This window comes from Chiloscyllium punctatum, chromosome 33 (genome assembly GCF_047496795.1).
Source record: "Chiloscyllium punctatum isolate Juve2018m chromosome 33, sChiPun1.3, whole genome shotgun sequence".
Lineage (NCBI taxonomy): Eukaryota > Metazoa > Chordata > Chondrichthyes > Orectolobiformes > Hemiscylliidae > Chiloscyllium > Chiloscyllium punctatum.
The window spans coordinates 4,466,519-4,486,471 of NC_092771.1; the positions used below are offsets into that span (position 1 = coordinate 4,466,519).

The 19,953-nt window shown below is 42.1% G+C and overlaps 1 protein-coding gene across 2 annotated transcripts in view; it reads right to left on the bottom strand.

Annotated features, from left to right (window-relative positions):
• The window catches only part of trpm1a (transient receptor potential cation channel, subfamily M, member 1a), a 77,230-nt gene that overhangs the window by 42,334 nt on the left and 14,943 nt on the right, over positions 1–19,953 (bottom strand). For both annotated transcript variants that reach the window (XM_072552760.1, XM_072552759.1), the window contains exons 7-13: positions 19,561–19,735; positions 17,033–17,156; positions 15,068–15,140; positions 11,330–11,430; positions 8,982–9,131; positions 8,765–8,899; positions 8,594–8,644 (exon numbers count right to left, since the gene is read on the bottom strand). In XM_072552760.1, the coding sequence (XP_072408861.1) occupies positions 8,594–8,644; positions 8,765–8,899; positions 8,982–9,131; positions 11,330–11,430; positions 15,068–15,140; positions 17,033–17,156; positions 19,561–19,735 (809 nt within the window). The remainder of the gene's footprint in view (positions 1–8,593; positions 8,645–8,764; positions 8,900–8,981; positions 9,132–11,329; positions 11,431–15,067; positions 15,141–17,032; positions 17,157–19,560; positions 19,736–19,953) is intronic.

The following is a 19,953-nucleotide window of genomic DNA, read 5'->3' on the forward strand; positions in this document are numbered from 1 at the left end:
GTTAAGCCACTGTTGGAATACTGCATGCAATTCTGGTCTCCTTCCTATTGGAAAGATGTTGTGAAATTTGAAAGGGTTCAGAGGAGATCTACAAGGATGTTGCCAGGGTTGGAGGATCTGAGCTCGAGGGAGAGGCTGAACAGGCTGGGGCTGTTTTCCCTGGAGCGTTGGAGACTGAGGGGTAACCTTATAGAGGTTTACAAAATCATGAGGGGCATGGATAGGATAAATAGACAAAGTCTTTTCCCTGGAGTCGGGGAGTCCAGAACTAGAGGGCATAGGTTTAGAGTGAGAGGGGAAAGATATAAAAGAGACCTAAGGGGTGACTTTTTCACGCAGAGGGTGGTACTTGTATGGAATGAAGATATGGTGGAGGCTGGTACAATTGCAACATTTAAAAGGCATTTGGATGGGTGTGTGAATAGGAACGGTTTGGAGGGATATGGGCCGGGTGCTGGCAGGTGGGACTAGATTGGGTTGGGATATCTGGTCGGCATGGATGGGTTGGACCGAAGGGTCTGTTTCCATGCTGTACATCTCTATGTCCCTGACTTTGGATCACCAGAGAAGGCTAAAGAATTCTTTGACTCTCTTAAATAGACTGTGAGACTTAAACTGTATGGATAATGATTTTATTCCCCCCCCCCCCCACCCCGTTTACCCTTTTTGCCTTCTCCATCCGTTTTTGTTCATTACCTTCTCTGGGGGGGCGGGGAGGGGGGGTTTATATGCTATTCACAATGTTTTTTTTATATAGGCCATGTGGCTAATTTGGTTTGTATTGGAGGGGGGTTTGTTGTTTTGTCCTACCTCTTTTTTAGAGCGAGGTTCTTTTCTTCTGTCATCTTACTTAGTTTCCTAATAATCGCTGGGATTGTAACTTTGTAGTTTTATATATTTATATTTTGTATTATGCTTGCTAAATGCACCTAGGTGTTGGTGTTGGTTTGGAGGTGGGGGGGGGGAGGCAGGTCACTCAACTTTCAACTTTGGTTTTATAGAACACACAAATTTGTCTACTCTATTTTATAATGCCTGGGCCAAGGGCGGGGCACTAGTTAGGAGAGATTACAGTGGGGTTATTGACAGGGAGTTATGACCCCTGGGAGCAAGGGGGAATATCTCCTTTCAAATGTGTTTTGTATTGTTTTCTTTACTTAGGAATAGTTTTTAATTGTGTCGGTGTAAATGTCTTAAAGAATGTTTGCTTTTGTGAATTTTCCATGGTCTTTATTCAAGGTGTTTTGGGTAGGTTTCTTCCTCCTGGGGGGGTCTCGGGCTTGCCTGGATGATCATGGCTAGCCATTCGCTTAGGTGGTACACCTGGAATATGAAGGGGAGTAATTCACCAATCAAAAGGAAGAAGATATTATTAAACCTTAAAAAAGAAAGGGTTGATATAGCTTTCTTACAGGAGACGCATCTACTTGACAAAGAGCACTTAAAATTACAACAGGGTGGATTTGACCAGGCCTTTTTCTCATCTTTTAGTTCAAAAAGTAGGGGAGTAGTCATTCTCATTCATAAGAATCTTCCTTTCAAAATCTTAAGTCAGATAAAAGATAAATCTGGACGGTATATACTAATTAAAGCCCTAATAAATGGAGAGGAGTATGGGATTTTAGACAATAGACAATAGACAATAGACAATAGACAATAGACAATAGACAATAGATGCAGGAGTAGGCCATTCTGCCCTTCGAGCCTGCACCGCCATTCAATATGATCATGGCTGATCATTCCTAATTAGTATCCTGTTCCAGCCTTATCTCCATACCCCTTGACTCCACTATCTTTAAGAGCTCTATCCAATTCTTTCTTAAAAGAATCCAGAGACTGGGCCTCCACTGCCCTCTGGGGCAGAGCATTCCACACAGCCACCACTCTCTGTGTGAAGTAGTTTCTCCTCATCTCTGTCCTAAATGGTCTACCCCGTATTTTTAAGTTGTGTCCTCTGGTTCGGCACTCCCCCATCAACGGAAATATGTTCCCTCCTGCCAGAGTGTCCAGTCCTTTCATAAGCCTATACGTTTCAATCAGATCCCCTCTCAGTCTTCTAAACTCAAGGGTATACAAGCCCAGTCGCTTCAGTCTTTCCGTGTAAGGCAATCCTGCCATTCCAGGAATTGACCTCGTGAACCTACGCTGCACTCCCTCAATAGCCAGAATGTCTTTCCTCAAATTTGGAGACCAGAACTGTACACAGTACTCCAGGTGTGGTCTCACCAGGGCCCTGTACAGCTGCAGAAGCACCTCTTTGCTTCTATTTTGAATCTTTATTGCACCCACCCCCCCCCACCCCCCCCGGCAAAACAATTCAAATTTGTAACAGAAGTGTTCTCCAAGTTGATGGCTTTTGGGGCACACTATATAATTATAGGAGGAGATTTTAACTGTATTGTGGACTCCGAGACAGATAGGATACCCAAGAGCACTATGGGTATATCTCTTAGATTTAGACAATTGAGGGATCTGAATAAGGAGCTGTGGCAAGTAGATGTGTGGAGGTGCCTTCACCCCCAGGGCAGAGACTTTACTTTCTATTCTAATCCACACAAGTACCATACTAGAATTGATATGTTTTTTGCTCCCTCGACCCTTTTGAATTCCATATTGTCCTGCAAAATAGGTAATATAGCAATGCCTGATCATGCCGCAGAATATATGGAAGTTAAGACTAGGGACGATGGGACAGACTCCCGACATTGGCGTATGGATTATTTCTTAATGAAGGATAGCAAATTTATAAAATATTTTTTTCAGGAATTCAAAACCTTTTTGGAAATTAATTTAGGTACGGCCAGTTACCTGTCGACCATGTGGGAGACTATTAAGGCTTATGCACGAGGTTTGATCAACTCATATTCTGTGACCCAGAAAAGACAAAAGGGAGAACAACAGTGCCTGCTCGAGGCTCGCTTGAAGGCAGTTGAGACAGCGTATGTTGATAGGTCCTCCATTACTAAGCTACAAAGGATCACAGCCCTTAAGACAGTCTTGAATATTCCACTTACCCAAACAGCAAAGAGGGAAATATTATTTGCAAAGCAAAGACTATATGAATATGGCGACAAGCCTGGCAGATACCTAGCACATCTCACTAGGTAAAAAAAGGCTCCTCAAGCTATCATGTCCATTGGGGAAAGTGCTGGTACTCTGACTTGTGATCGTAATAGGATCAATACAGCCTTTAGAAAGTTCTATTTTGAATTGTATAAATCGCAGGACTGTGGGGATAGAACTAAGAAGATGGAGTCCTTCTTTAAAAACTTGGCCTTTCTGGATTTAACCTCAAAGCAGGTGTCAATCCTGAATGCCCCCCCAAAAACCCAGGATGTACTCAACACAATTAGACAGCTTCAGAGTGGCAAAGTACCTGGGCCAGACTGATTCCAGGTTGAATTTTATGAAGATTTTATTGGGGAACTGGCTGGTCCACTTATAGACATGTATAATTACTCACATAGTCAGGGCTGCCTCCCGCCTTCGTTGAGAGAAGCAAATATTTCTCTCATTCTTAAAAAAGGAAAGGCCCCAGAAGATTGCTCATCATACAGACCAATATCCTTGCTAAATGTAGATTTTAAAATCCTTTCTAAAACATTAGCATTAAGATTGGAGAATGTCTTACCATATATCATAAAAGAGGACCAGACGGGGTTTATCAAGGACTGTAGATCAACTAACAATATTAGAAGGGTCTTAATTATGATACAAGCCTGTCAACAGGGACGAATACTGGGGTTAGTTGTCTCCTTGGATGCAGAGAAGGCATTTGATCGGGTAGAATGGTCATATCTTTTTTACACACTGGAAAGGTTCGGTGTCAGAGGGGTATTTTCTAAATGGGTCTCAATATTATACAATGACTCCAAAGCAGCCGTGATTACGAATGGTTTGGGTTCGGATAGCTTCAGTGTGGGTAGGGGCTGTCGTCAGGGATGTCCTCTCTCACCGTTATTATTCACACTAATAATCGAACCACTAGCGGAAGCTATATGAACCGACTCTAACATAGTGGCTCCAAACATAAAATCACTCTCTATGCAGATGATGTCCTCCTTTTCTTAAGTAATCCTTTGATATCCATGCCCTGCTTAATTCAAGTGATCAATCTATTTAGTATGTTCTCAGGCTATAAAATCAATTTCACGAAATCGGAGACCATGCTGTTGGGGGGTCTCACTAATATATCCAATTTATCAGACGGATCTTGCTTTCCCTTTCAGTGGTCACTGGAGGGTTTTCTATACTTAGGCATTTTTATCACCGCAGTATTTGGTCAGCTGTATAAAGCCAATTTTGTACACCTACTAGAGAAAATAAGGCAGGACCTTCAACGCTGGGGAGATCTCCCAATATTCTGGTTAGGCAGAGTAGCTCTAGTTAAAATGAATATTCTGCCTCGTCTCCTATATCCTATGAGAGTGCTCCCTCTGATGTTGCCGAGACTGGCGTTGCGTAAGCTACACGGCTGGCTTGGTTCCTTTATTTGGAATCATAGACGGCCCCTAATCAAATTAGAAAGGGCGCAGCTTCCACAAGCAAGGGGAGGACTGGATTTTCCAGACTTTAGGAGGTATCAGTTGAGCTCTTTATTATGCTATGTAGCTGATTGGGTCTCTTGTGACCCGCAATCAATTTGGTTAGACATTGAGACTTCCCAAGCAAAGTGTCCCCTCATCAATCTTTTATTTTTAGATAATATGAGAGCTATTATGGACCATTGCAAAAACCGTATTGTACTAAATACAATTAAAGCCTGGAGGATAATGTGACAAGATGAGGATAACCTACAAAAAACTCTCCTTATACTCCTATAGTGGGAGCATCAGGTTTTCAGCCAGGGCTGACAGATGCTGCATTTAAAACCTGGAGGTCCAGAGGTATCTCTTGCTTAGGGGACCTGTTCGATGGGGAGGTTATGATGTCTTTTGAGCAGTTGCACCAGTTGAACTGCCTAATGGAGACCTTTATCGGTATTTCCAAATACGAGATTATATACAGAAGAAGACCACGTTATTAGACAGTCCTTCCAAATTGGATAGGGAGAGAAGAGTGCTGTGGCCAATGGGTCTACCCTCGGTCAGTACTCTTTATCACTCATTATATAACGAGATATCGAAAGACAGGAATTGGGGTTTGAAATCCTCTAGAAATGTGGGAGGATATCTGGGAAAATGCCAGAAAGATCTCTATTTGCAATAGAAGCCAAGCTATTCAATTAAAGATACGCCATAGGGCTCATATAGCACCTGAACGACTGGCAAAATTTAGGGTAGGAACATCCCCAGTGTGTCCTAAATGCAAAATAGAAGTGGGCACTCTGACGCATTGTTTATGGACATGTCACAAGATCTGTAGATACTAGGACAGAGTAGCGAATGCTCTGACAGAAATCTTGGGAACGGTGATTAGATTGGATCCAGTGTCTCTTCTCCTGGTTTTTCATATTTGCCCTTCCTGGATGTGCATGGGAGCAAACTATTTTCCATTTTCTCTTTTTGTGCAAGGAAAAATATCTTAGTGAATTGGGTAGCTGAGGGCCCTCCAGGACTTTCAAAGTGGCACAGGTTAATCATGGAACATATCCCCCTTGACTTCCTCACAAATATGGTCCACCAAAAAACTGAATTATTCTATAAAATATGGCAGCCCTTTCTGAACTATATCAATACAGATACTTCAGCCATATTGTCAAGGGCTTTTGTCTGGCTGTGGTAGTGGTTCTGGCTGCTCCGGAGGCCCTCTGAGGAGGGATCCTGTATAAATACGGGTTTTATTATGACTTGATGTTAATTCATTTTGAGTAAGTACTTAATTATTTAATTATCCCGTTATTTTTCGCTAGTAATGTAGAATATCCTACTTTATGTTTTGGTTGTTTGTAGGATAGATTAGTTGGGGGTTTTTTTCCCTCTTTTTTGTGTTTTGGTTATTATTGATTTCTTTTTATATATATATTTAATTGTATATTAGTGTTTATACTTGTTTGTACTACTTTGTAATTTTGTAAAAAAAAGGTTAAAAATGTCCTTTTTTTTCAATAAAAATACCTATTAAAAAATGTTTTTAAAAACTTGGCAAGTCTACTCCTTTTGCAGGCAGGGTGTTCCACGCCCCCTACTACTCTCTGAATAAAGAAACTACCTCCGACTTCTGTCCTAAATCTATCACCCCTCAATTTAAAGCTATGTCCCCTCATGCTGGCCATCACCATCCGAGGAAAAAGGCTCTCACTATCCAACCTGTCTAACCCTCTGATTATCTTGTATGTCTCTATTAAGGCACCTCTCAACCTTCTTCTCTCTAACAAAAACAGCCTCAAGTCCCTCAGCCTTTCCTCATAAGACCTTCCCTCCATACCAGGCAACATCCTAGTAAATCTCCTCTGAACTCTTTCCAAAGCTTCTACATTCCTATAATGCTGTGACCACTGTACGCAATACTCCAAGAGTAGCCGCACCAGAGCTGCAGCATGACCTCTTGGTTCCGAAACTCGATCCCTCTACCAATAAAAGCTACACACCGTATGCCTTCTTAACAACCCGATCAACCTGGGTGGCAACTTTCAGGGATCTATGCACTTGGATACAGAGATCTCTCTGTTCATCTACACTACCAAGAATCTTACCATTAGCCCAATACTCTTTATTGCTGTTGCTCCTTCCAAAGTGAATCACCTCACACTTGTCCACATTAAACACCATTTGCCACCTCTCAGCCCAGCTCTGCACCTTACCTCTGTCCCTCTGTAACCTGCAAAATCTTTTGGCACTATCCACAACTCCACTGACCTTAATGTCATCTGAAAATTTACTAACCCATTCTTCTACACCCTCATTTAGGTTATTTTTATAAGTGACAAATAGCATTGGCCCCAAAGCAGATCCTTGTGGTACACCACTAGTAACTGAACTCCAGGATGAACATTTCCCATCAACCACCACCCTGTCTTCTTTCAGCTAGCCAATTTCTGATCCAAACCGCTAAATCACCCTCAATCTCATGCCTCCGTATTTTTGGCAGTAGCCTACCATAGGGAACCTTATCAAATGTCTTACTGAAATCCATATGCACCACATCAACTGCTTTACCCTCATCCACCTGTTTGGTCACCCTCTCAAATAACTCAATAAGGTTTATGAGGCACGACCTATCCTGACTATCCCTAATTAAATTATTCCTTTCTAGATTATTATAAATCCTCTCTGTTATAACCTTTTCCAACAGTTTACCCACAACTGAAGTAAGGCTCACTGGCCTATAATTACCCAGGGTGGTCTCTACTCCCCTTCTTGAACATTTGCTATCCTCCAGTCTTCTGGCAGATAAGCAACACTAATCCCCAGTCACAGTTCTTCTTCCTTAGGCAGCTCAGGAAATTTGGCATGTCCATAATTTTTATAGATACACCATAGAAAGCATACAGTCTGGGTGAACAAAGTTTTTCACTGTACTCAGGTACAGATGACAATAAATCAGTCAGTCAGGAAATGGCAGTAAACACAAGATCAAATTCAGATACTTCATCTTTGCACTAACTCTCCACCAATTACAAGCTAGTGCTCTGTGCAATGTCTGCTGGGAACTGACCAATAAAATAGATTCTCCCATTTCCTGTCCTAAAAGTAACAGCTAAGTTGACCACTGCCAATGTGACCCTTAACGAACCCCTCCCTGCAGTTCCACTGACACCTCCCTTGGCTATTCTCTGTCCCTCAATACACCAATCAACAGCCCCTTCCCTCACCAATACCCCTTGCCCACCCCCACCTTGTCTACTCCAAGGAACTGTCCCTTCCCCAACTGCACTCCTGTCCACACACTACAACACCCACTTCCCCAAATCCTCACTCAGTGACTCCTCCGACAGTTTCTCCAACAATTAATTCTCTCTCCAGATGTGCATCTGATCTTCTCAATCCCACATCGTTTAAATGTCTTTTGCTTTTTTTTATTTCAAAAATATACCTTATTCATAAAAAGTCTTTCTGTAAAAGATTAGTTACTATAGCAGTTCAGTTCTGTGTAGTCTTTGTATATGGAGAACTAAACATTGAAGTTTGACTTTCGACAGCTCTAACAAACCAGAAGGCATTTCTTAATTATGCAAGATACTATTTACATACATTGGAACCACCAAAAAAGTCCAATAACTGAACTGGTCCCCATTGTACTTTGGCCGAAAGACCTTATATGGTCTTTCCCCACTGCACCTTGTTGGCAGCTGTCCCAAGCTTTGGTGCGTCCCTCAGTAAATAATCCTGGACCTTAGAATGCACCAGTCTGCAACACTGGGTCAAGGCCAGCTCCTTGCTCTGGAAGACCAAAGGGATTTGGGCGGACCAAAGAGCATCTTTCACAGAGGTGATGGTCCTCCATGCGCAGTTGATGTTCGTCTCAGTATACTGATAATAGATCTTGAACGTCAATTCACCAAGTTCTTCTCAGTTTGACTCCTGACACCGTTTTACTCTGACCCTCTGATCCCTCTCCTGGTCACTGATATTTAATTCATGGTGTCTGTTCATGTTGAGAGAAATCTGTCACATAATTAGAGGTGTCCAGTGTGAATTGCAGCTGTTCTTACCTTTTTGACATCTCTGACCAGGTAGTGCAGAGTGTTGGGAGGGCCCAGCCTCTGGAAAAAAACATGAAGTCGTTACTTAGTCCTGTTTCAGTGGTTACCCCAGCCCCCTCCCCCACCTCAGTCCAACCATCTTACTCAGCCAATCTCTGTTGAGGGAAGATGCTGACTCACCGTGTTGTAAAGCTCCTCTAATCGAGGGATGGTCAGGAAATTGTGGATATTTACTCCATTTTCAATCAACAGCTTCACAAAGTCAACACGGTCCAGAACCAGTGCATCGATCATGGCCTGTTCCAGTGAGTTCACCTGCAGTACCAGCACAGAGCAGTCAGTACACGGTCATATCAGCAGCTGTGAGACAGGAATGCTACAACAGCTGGATTCTCACCCAGTTCAGCAGCTCCAACTTCCGTGGGTCACTCTCCTCTTTCACTTCATCCTTTCCTTTCCTCTTCCCTTTTCCCTTTACTTTAGTCGGCCGCTGTTTTACAGATTTTTTCACTTCCTGAGGGGCGGATTCAGACCTGCTGCCCATTGGCTGAAAACAGAACAAGACAGGGATATTGGCTGTGAAACAGAGATAGTTTACACACTACAGGATTTAACCAGCACTTCATGTCAATCCATCAAACCCAACCAGTTGTTACCTCGTAGAATTAGAAAGAATAAATTATTCAAACATTGGAGTCATCCCCAGTCAGGTTTTTAAAAGGAGTCAGCAGTAAGCACAAGGTCAAATCCAGACACCAAGGGTCACCAGACACTAACCTTTGCTCTAACTCTTCACCAATTACAACCCAGAGTTCTGCAATGTCTGCTAAGGCCTGGCCAGTAAAATGAGTCTATTTTCCACCTAATTCCCCTGTTTCCTCTCCTGGAAGTAACATCTAGGTTGACCACTGCCAATGTGACCCTCATCCTAACCCCTCCCTGCAGTTCCACTGATACCTCCACTGCACTATTCTCTGTCCCCTGAATGCACTGAACAGCAGCCCCTTCCGTCACCAATACCCCTCACCCGCCCATACCTTGATTCCCCACCTTGTTTACCCCACGGAACTGTCCTAACGGCACTGTCCTACTTGAGCCCGTTATCTAAAGCAAGATATACTGACATTGGAGGCAGTTCAGAGAAGGTTCACTAGACTGAGACCAGACATGGAGGAACTATCTTAAAGACGTTGAGAAAATTGTGCCGGTACTCATTGGATTAAAGAAGAAGAGGAAAGTTTATTGAAACATGCAAGATTCTTACAGGGTAGATGTGGAGAGATTGTTTCCCCTTTTGAGAGAGTTTAAGACCAATCGACATCATCTCAGAATAAAGGATCATTCATTTAAGAAAGCCATGTGGAAGAATGTTCTCTAAGAGGGTAATGAATCTGTGAAACTCTTTACTGCAAAGGGCTGTAGAAACAGGATTGTTAAATCTATTTAAGGCTGAGACAAATGGATTTTAATCAGTAAGGGATTCAAGAGTTACAGAGAAAAAGCAGGAAAGTTGAGCTGAGAATGATCAGATCAGCAATGATCTCAATAGAGCAGACATGATGGGTTGAATAGCCTACATCTGCTCCAACATCTAATGGCCCGGTGGAAGGAAAAAGAGGAACAAATTTGTAAGGAAATTATACAAAGTTGCAAAAATTAAATGATAAAACAGTCATAATGGGGTGGGGGGGGGGGGGGGGTTAATTATCCAAATATAGATTGGGATAATGGTAGTGTAAACGGAAGAGAGTGGCAACAATTCCCAGAGTGTTTCAGGAGAATTCTGTATCTAGGCAATATGTGTCAAGTCTGACAGAAAAAGAAGCACTGCTACACTGGTTCTTGGGAACAAGGAAGGCTAAGTGGATTAAGTGTCAGTCAAGGAATATTTAGGGAACAATGATCTTCTATCACAAGGTTTAGACTGAATATAAAAAAAGGACAAAACAAAAACAGAGTAAGAATAATTAGCTGGGAGGAAAGCAAATTTCACTGGGGGTAAAAATGGATCCAAACCAAATAAACTGGAGTTAAACAAAAACAGAACTCACTGGAGAAAATTCAGCAGGTCTGACAGCATCTGTGGGAAGAAAGCAGGGTCGAGATTTCGAGTCCGGTGATTTCAGAACTACTGGTCATTAGGAAAAGCCAGTACTTATGCTGAAACTGAAGTGGGGGAGGCAGAGGAAGAGTTGAACAGATAGGATGAGATGGAGCCAGGAGAGAGAGAGAGATATGGAAGGGGCAGGTAAACAAGAAGATATTGAAGACCAAGCTAGGACAAAAAGAAAACTTAATAAGAGATAGTAAGAGCTAAATATGAGAAAATGGGTTCACTGTGCTAAATGCTGTCCTGTCCTGCTATCCATTATCTCCTTGTTTGTCTACAAAAGCAGAGGTATTTATAGTAATTTTTCAGTCTTAGACTCAAGGCTGGTGTCAGACAACTGAATAATTGTGAACTGTTACATCCTTGTTCAAAAAAGGGGACAAAGATAAGCTTAGCAACTATATTTTTATATTTTACTCTTCCTGCATCAAAAGTTCTATCAGAAATCCCACATACACATCCCATCCAACACCTGTCCTATCCCATTCCAGGATATAGCCAGATTATCACACAGCTGTGGCTACATTCCTTACATTCCACAGAACTGCATAGTTTTCTCAGATAGCTATGTGAATCTGTCAATGTCACGAAAGCCCCAAAATCCGTAACAGAAATACAAATCAAAGGAATTGTACCGGCCAATGATTCCCAAAGACAAAAATTTGATTGCGGGCAATATCCACCCTATTCCAGGCCATTGCTAGACTCAGTTGGTCTGGGGCTGATGCATTTGTACCTGGAATGGAAGAAAAACAAGGTATGAATCAGATTAGGAAAGCCTGGCAGGGTAATCTGTTGTTAGTTCAGTAATCTCAATTTGATAACAAATGATTCGAGTTCATAACTGTGGTTACATGTATGATATTTATGAGATGATTATTTTTTGGGGTTGTGTCTTTAAACTTATAGTGGAGAGGTGGACAAGTTAAAAATCACAACATCAGGTTATTATCCAACAGGTTTATTTGGAAGTACAAGCTTTCAGAGCACTGCTCCTTCGTCAGGTAGCTAGTGAGGCAGGAGCATAGGACTCAGAATTTATAGTAAAAGGTCAGAGTGTCATACAACTGATGCGAAGTATTGAACAAACCGAGATTGCTGTTAAATCTGTAATCACTTAGAATGGGTTGCAGGTTTCAATTCATTAATGTGTAAATCCCAGAACTTCTTTCAAGTCACATTCCCGAGATAACTAAGGTTTAAACTTTAAACTTAAATGTTAAGTTATCTCGGGAATGTGACTTGAAAGAAGTTCTGGGATTTACATATTAATGAATTAAAATCTGCAATCCCATTCTAATTGATTAAAGTCTTAACAGCAATCTAGGTTTGTTCAATACATCACATCAGTTGTATGACACTTTGATCTTTTACTATAAATTCTGTGTCTATGATCCTGCCTCACTAGCTACCTGACAAAGGAGCAGCACTCTGAAAGCTTGTACTTCCAAATAAACCTGTTGGACCATAACCTGATGTTGTGTGATGTTTATCTTTAAACTTAGGGTAAAATAAAAGAGGTTGTTTGACCTGTTCTGAAGTCTGACTGATAGGATGTTTGGATGACACACTGATAAAGATTAAAAGGAGGCCCAGACTGTTCTGCTGGGAACAAGGTGCATTGTGTACACCTGGGGAAAACCCAGTATTGGTGCTGGTCAAACCATTAGTTTCCAAAGCCTCAGGAAGGAGTTGAGAATATGGAAAAAGATCTCTTCTTCATTGTCCATGTAAGTTCTAAAATAGAAACAAAACAGAAATTGCTGGAAAAATTCAGCAGGTCTGGCAACAGATTGTGGAGAGAAAATAGAGTTAATGTTTCAAGATCCAGTGATCCTTCTTTTCATACTTTCAATACTTTTCATTGTATCTCACTACACGTAATATCTCAAATCTAATCTAATCTTCAGAACACTTTTGTTTCTGATTTCTAGCATTTGCAGTTTTTTTTTGTTTTGAATTCCAAGATAGACTTGGGCTCTAAATTTTACTTGATCAGTTTTAGTATTTGGATACAAAGCCCATGTAATTCCTGTTACGATAGCACTTAACTTTGAGAGGAGAACGTTTCTAAGATACTCCTGAAACTCACACACCTAGTCTTCCAGAAATTAGGAGAGCAAGCAGCTCGATGTCAAAAACATCAAAAAAATGTTTACTATGTAGGAATGTACTGAGACCTCATGCTTGGATTAAAAACAAGGAAAACTCAAAAAATGAGACTAGAAACTTTGCCTAAAGGGAGGGAAGTTTGTTGTTTTTGTGTTAAAAGTAAAATGGGCACATGGGTTGGGAGATGGAGATCAATTTCAGACTGTAAAGTTGCTTACAAAAGTAGCCTTTAGTCAATAGTCCTTTTAATTAGACTAAAGTCTAAAAATGTAAAATCTTGGGTGGAAACTCAATAATTCCTGAAGGCCATGTGAAATCTTGTTGTGCTGCCTTTTCAGCTATTACCTGAAGGTTCAAATTTATTTTTTAAAGGTTATTCGTCTCTACGATACCATAAACTGTTGAACAAATCTCACTTCCCTTGGTATCTTAAAAGCTCATATTTTCCCACATTCACCAATTGCACCCAGTGCATTTAATGCAGGATGGTAAGATAAACAATCCAGTCACTGAGAGGATTAAACAAGAGTAAATTACAAATAAATTCCAAAAACACAGATGGGCTATGAAAGAAAATTGAACCAGCCCTTTTGGGATTTATTTATTTATTAGGATATAATAAGCATTTCATCTGGAGATTGGGGGGGAGGGTGCATGCGAACAATTCTGATTACAGTGATTTTAACACAGTTGAAGATAACAACAGGAGGAAATTCAGCAGAAGATGACAGTAAGGCGTTCAACAAAGTTCCCCATGGGAGACTGGTTAGCAAGGTTAGATCTCATGGATTACAGGGAGAACTAGCCATTTGGATACAGAACTGACTCGAAGGTAGAAGGAAGAGGGTGGTGGTGGAGGGTTGCTTTTCAGACTGGAGGCCACAGGCACACCAGTGATGTGCCACAAGGATTGGTGTTAGATCCACTGTTTTTTGTCATTTATATAAACGATTTGGATGTGAACGTAGGAGGTATAGTTAGTAAGTTTGCAGATGACACCAAAATTGGAGGTGCAGTGGAGAGCAAAGAAGGTTACCTCAGATTACAATAGGATCTTGATCAGATGGGCCAATGTGCTAAGGAATGGCAGATGGAGCTTAATTTAGATAAATGTGAGGAAATCAGAGCAGGACTTATACACCGAATGGTAAGATCCTGGGAATGTTGCTGAACAAAGAAACCTTGGAGTGCAGGGTCATAGTTCCTTGAAAGTGGAGTCGCATGTAGATTGGATAGTGAAGAAGGCGTTTGGTATGCTTTCCTTGATTGGTCAGAGCATTGAGTATAGGAGTTGGGAGGTCATGTTGCAGCTATGCAGGACATTGGTTAGGCCACCTTTGAAATATTGTGTACAATTCTGGTCTCCCTCCTACAGAAAGGATGTTGTGAAACTTGAAAGGGTTCAGAAAAGAGTTGCAAGGATGTTGCCAGGGTTGGAGGATGTAAGCTATAGGAAGAGGCTGAATAGGTTGGGGCTGTTTTCCCTGGAGCGTTGGAGGCTGAGGATTGACCTTATAGAGGTTTATAAAATAATGAGAGGTATGGATAGGATAAATAGACAACCTATTTTCCCTGGGGTGGGGGAGTCCAGAATTAAAGGGCATAGGTTTAAGGTGAGAGGGGAAAGATATAAAAGGGACCTAAGAGGGTCATGCATGTATGCAATAAGCTGCCAGAGAAAGTGGTGGAGGCTGGTATAATTACAACTTTTAAAAGGCATCTGGATGGGTATATGAATAGGAAGGATTAGAGGGATATGAGTCAAGTGCTTGCAAATGGGACGAGATTGGGTTAGGATATCTGGTCAGCATGGATGAGTTGGACCAAATGGTCTGTTTCCATGCTGTACATCTTATAACTCAATGAGAAACTGGTGGGATAGGGAGCACTGTCATTGGGCGAGGTATCCAGGGGTTCATTTAAATTCTCTGGGGACATGGGTTTGAATCCCATCATGGAAAAGAAATTTAAAGTCAACGCAATCTGAAATTGAAATCTAGTCTAAGTCATAGTGACCACGAAACCATCAACTATTCAAAAAATTCACTAATAGTTCACCAATGCCTTCTGAAATGGTACTTTTCTTTAGGGAAGGAAATCTATCGTTTTTATTTGCCCTGACCTACGTAACACCAGACCCGCAGAAATGTGGTTGACTCTTCACTTGTCTCTGAAATGGCCAAGTCAGTTCAAAGACATTGGGCAACAATTTTTGGCAATTTCCACATCCTATGAGAAAATAACTAAATAAATAGTCTTACCTTTTAGCAGTGCCATTAAGATAGCAAGATCAATATCCTGTTGTCCTTCTGAACCCATTCGAAAAACTGTGATCTGTGGGAGAGAAAAGTCAAAACTGGAGTGACAGGTTGAAGACTTAATAAATTCAGGGATAAACCAATGAACATTTTCTTTTCAGGTTCTGTCCCTGAAGGGAGGTCTGACCCACAATGCCATGATCTTCATCACAGGGAGGACATAGAGGAGCTCCCAAACCGACACCAGCTGCATTAGGGATTGAACTGTGTGCTGTTCTAATCCACGCTGGCCTACCCAGCCACTAAGTCTAGATTAGACTGGTGCAGGAAAAGCACAGCAGCTCAGGCAGCATCCGAGGAGCAGGAAAATTGACATTTCGGGCAAAAGCCCTTCATCAAGAATAGAGGGGCCTTTTACCTACCTAGCCACTGAGCTAAATGGACCCGCATAAGACTGGTGTCTATGTCGTGACACTTCTGTCATGTTGTAGCCTGGAGGTATCGATACTGACAGTAGAAGGTCCAATTATTTTCCATCCAACATGTCTGACTAGCAATCTCTTCCATTCCTGGTGCCTAACATTGATGAATGTTGGAAGGATTTACAAGTTGCTCCTCCACCTTTTTGTCTGAGTTATGAATGCATCTTCATTAAGCCCCGGAGTGGGACTTAAACCTGGAGTTCCTGGCTCAGAAGCAGGAACACTACCTACTGCACCACAGGACCTACAGACCATTCAGAAATCACACACTTTTCGTCAACACAAATTCATTCTAACCTGATTGACGAATTGGGGACACTATTTGTAAAGTGCAAACTTTAAAACGTGTGTTGGCTGTAATACAATTACATCGCCAACACTTTAAGCGCTGTTTCTAAAGCACAGTTTTTCTATAATGCGGGGTTGTACAAGAATGCTACCATCATGTTATCGAAGAACTGACTGTACTTCTGAGATAACAAAAACCCATGGTTAAGCTAAATGGATTAATAAAAAACTAAAAATTGAACCATTTGTGTATCACTAATGGAAGGGTCAGCTGCTGAGTTGTTGCCTACCTAGTAGAATACAATGCTAGTGACCCTTCTTTCCATTTTTGAAATTCTCCCACGAACAGCTTTTATAGGGACCATCTGCCTACCGTCTGCCTCACTCAGCGTCAGCCCAGACATGAACAGCAGGCTGGTCGATCACAGCGTACCTCATGACAAGAGACATAGGACGTGGGAGCAGGAGTATGCCAGGCGAAAGTGAGGACTGCAGATGTTGGAGATCAGAGTCAAGATTAGAGTGGTGCTGGAAAAGCACAGCGGGTCAGGCAGCATCTGAGGAGCAGGAAAATCGACGTTTTGGGCAAGAGCCCTTTCTGCTCCTCGGATGCTGCCTGACTTGCTGTGCTTTTCCAGCACCACTCTAATCTTGACTCTGATCTCCAGCATCTGCAGTCCTCACTTTCATCTTGTTGATTTTAACCTTACTGCGAATCTTCTTGCAAGGATGCCTATGTTGAAGAAGTTCTCCTCCTCTCTCTACCAGGAGTATGCCATTCAGCCCTTTGAGTCTGTTGACCGTGGTTGATCATCCAAAGGAGTATTCTGTTCCCAGTTTCATCCCTTTAGCTCTAAAGATTTCATATATACTGTATCCAAAACACTCAATATTTTGGTCTCAAACACTTACTGTGACAGAGAATTCCAATTTAACTCACCAGACCAGCATTTACACACTCACTCAATTGCCCAGTGTTTATATGCTCACTCAATTGCCCAGCATTTATACACTTCAACAACCCAGTGTTTACACATTGACTCAATAGATCAGTGTTTAAAGATGGACTCAACAGGCAAATCTTTCCATGACAAATCAAAAACAATGAAAGCCAAATGTAAAATAAATGTAAAATATACCAAATAAGAAATTCATTGTGTGTTGAATAAATGTTCTCTATGCCCATGTTGATGCTCACCAATGCTTTCTTCTTCATACACTCCATGATGCTGACAAAGAGTTGCTGTGACTGATGGCGATTGTAGTTGAAGGTTTTCTGAACGGTGACCATGAGCTGATCTCGCACTGACTCACTGATTATTCTGCACAGAGCAAGTGGAAATGAAAGACCTGAGAGTGACTCCTTTGTGAGTCAAAAACGTTCATTTACATAGCACCTTTAACAAGTAATATCTCCCAAGGGGTGTTATCAAACACAATTTGATAGAGTATCATGAAGAAAAAGGAAAACAGGTGACTAGAAGCTTGCCAACATGCTAGGTTTAAGAAGCACCTTAAAGGAATGAGGTGAGATAAAGCAGGAATCCCAGAGGCAAGGAGATTAGGCAGGCCTGAAGTCAGAACTACTAGAGGAGGACCAGGTTTGGAGTGTGCAGCAATCCGCGAAGGTCATCAGGCTGGAGGAAGTGACAGAGATAGGGAGGAGTGTAGAGACTGAAAGAGGTTATAGAGATAGGGAGGGGTGTTGGAGCTGGGGGCAGTGACAGAAATAGGGAGGGGCAGAGCAGCTGAAGGAGATTACTGAAATAGGGAGGGGTGTAGGGGCAGGAGGAGGTGACAGAGGTAGGGGGGTGGATGTAAGTTTGCTCACTGAGCTGGAAGGTTCGTTTTCAGACATTTCATTACTATATGTGGTAACATCAGTGAGCACTGATGTTAGTGACCTGCTTTCTATTTATGTATTTAGGTTTCCTTGGGTTGATGATGTCATTTCCTGTCCTTTTTCTCCAAAGGTGGTAAATGGGGTCCAAGCGGATGTGTTTGTCGATAGAGTTTCAGTTGGAATGCCATGCTGCAAGGAATTCTCGTGGATGTCTCTGTTTAGCTTGTCCTAGGGTATAAACGTTGTCCCAGTTGCAGTGGTGTCCTTCCTCATCTTATATAAGGATACTAATGAGAGAGGGTCATGTCTTTTTGTGGCTGGTTGATGTTCATGTATCCTGGCGGCTAGTTTTTTGCCTGTTTGTCCAATGTAGCGTTTGTTACAATTCTTGCAAGGTACTTTGTAAATGACATTAGTTTTACTTGTTCTCTGTATAGGATCTTTTAAGTTCAGTAGCTGCTGTTTTAGTGTGTTGGTGGGTTTGTGGGCTACCATGATGCCAAGGGATCTGAGTCGTCTGGCAGTCATTTCTGAGATGTCTTTGATGTAAGGGAGAGTGGCTAGGGTTTCTAGATGCCTTTTGTCTGCTTGTTTGCGTTTGTTGCTGAGAATCGGTGGATTGTGTTCACTGGGTATCCGTTCTTTTTGAATACGCTGTATAGGTGATTTTTCTTTGCTCTTCATAGTTCCTCTGTGCTGCAGTGTGTGGTGGCTCATTGAAATAATGTGCTAATGCAGCTTCATTTGTGGATGTTGGGATGATTGCTTCTGTCGTTCAGTATTTGGTCCGTATGTGTTGTTTTCCTGTAGTCGCTGGTTTGAAGTTCCCCATTGACTGTTCACTCTACTGTGACATCTAGGAATGGCAGTTTGTTGTTGTTTTCCTCCTCTGTTGTGAATTTTATGCCAGTAAGGCTATTATTGATGGTCTTGAAGGTCTCTGATCAGAATTACCAGAGGAGGACTGTGTTTGGAGTGTGCAGCCATCTCAGAAGGTCATCAGGCTAGAGGAGGTGATAGAGATAAGGAGGTATAGGGGCTGGAAGAAGTAGCAGAGGGAGGTAGGAGTGTAGATACTGGAGGAGGTGACAGAGATAGTGAGGGCTGTGTAGGGAATGAAGCAGGTGACAGATAGGGAGTCATGATTTGGAGAGGCCGGTGTTGGGCTGGGGTGTACAAAGTTAAAAATCACACAACACCAGGTTATAGTCCAACAGGTTTATTCTGGAGCACTGCTCCTTCATCAGGTGGTTGTGCAGTATTCTCCACAACCACCTGATGAAGGACCAGCGCTCCAATAGCTAGTGCTTCCAAATAAACCTGTTGGATTAAAATCTGGTGTGTGATTTTTAACTTTGTACAGATAGGAAGGGCTGTGTAGGGGATGGAGTAGGTGACAGAGATAGGGAGGAGTATAGAGACTGGAGGAGATTCCAGAGTTGGGAAGGATTTGGCGCTGAATGAGGTTGCAGAGATCGGGAGGGTTGAACTAGTGATTTAAAAAGGAATGGGATTTGAAAATTGAAGTGCTGTCAGACTGGGCGCCTGTGCAAATTAGCAAACACCTGGGTAATGTGTGAACAAATGTGGAGTGAGCTAGAGCTGGGACAGCAGAGTTTTCAATGAGGTCAAGTTGCTCTAAAAGAGAAGCTGTGCTGCGATGGCATATGCTGACTTGCAAATTCATATTTTTCTCAAATTCAGATCAAAATATAGATCAATGTAAGTGTGAACAAGTAAAGGACTTTGTAAGATCATCAGATGCTAAAATGTTGTCATACCCTTGCGTTGTTTAGGAGACACACAGTCTCACACAGTTATGGGTTGGATAGTACTGGGTTGCTATGGGCATACTGTCAAGCTGTAAAGCTTTAAAGTCGTACCCTCCTTCTGCTGAGTACTTGTGCGCAAATGCCAGGATGTCAGAAGCTCTTCCGCTACCATCACAGACCACCACCGGGACAGGAGGGTCCTCACGGAGACTCTCCAGGACAATCGATATCACATTGGGACCACCTTCCACGATCAAACACACCACTGGTACTCCCTGGCCAAGCCCTAGGCACAAAACAGAAAAGTCAGGAAAACTCAAACCAAAAGCACACAGTCCCACCTTTGCAAAAATTCAAGTCAATAAGTTCAGAGATAACAATATCCTGACTTGGCAGTGAGAGAGGTCACAGACTGAGTGCCACAATCTTTAATCAAGGCTCCATATGTAACCAGGACAAATACCATGCAAGTCTCTACTAACTATTTGCTATAAGGGAATTTGA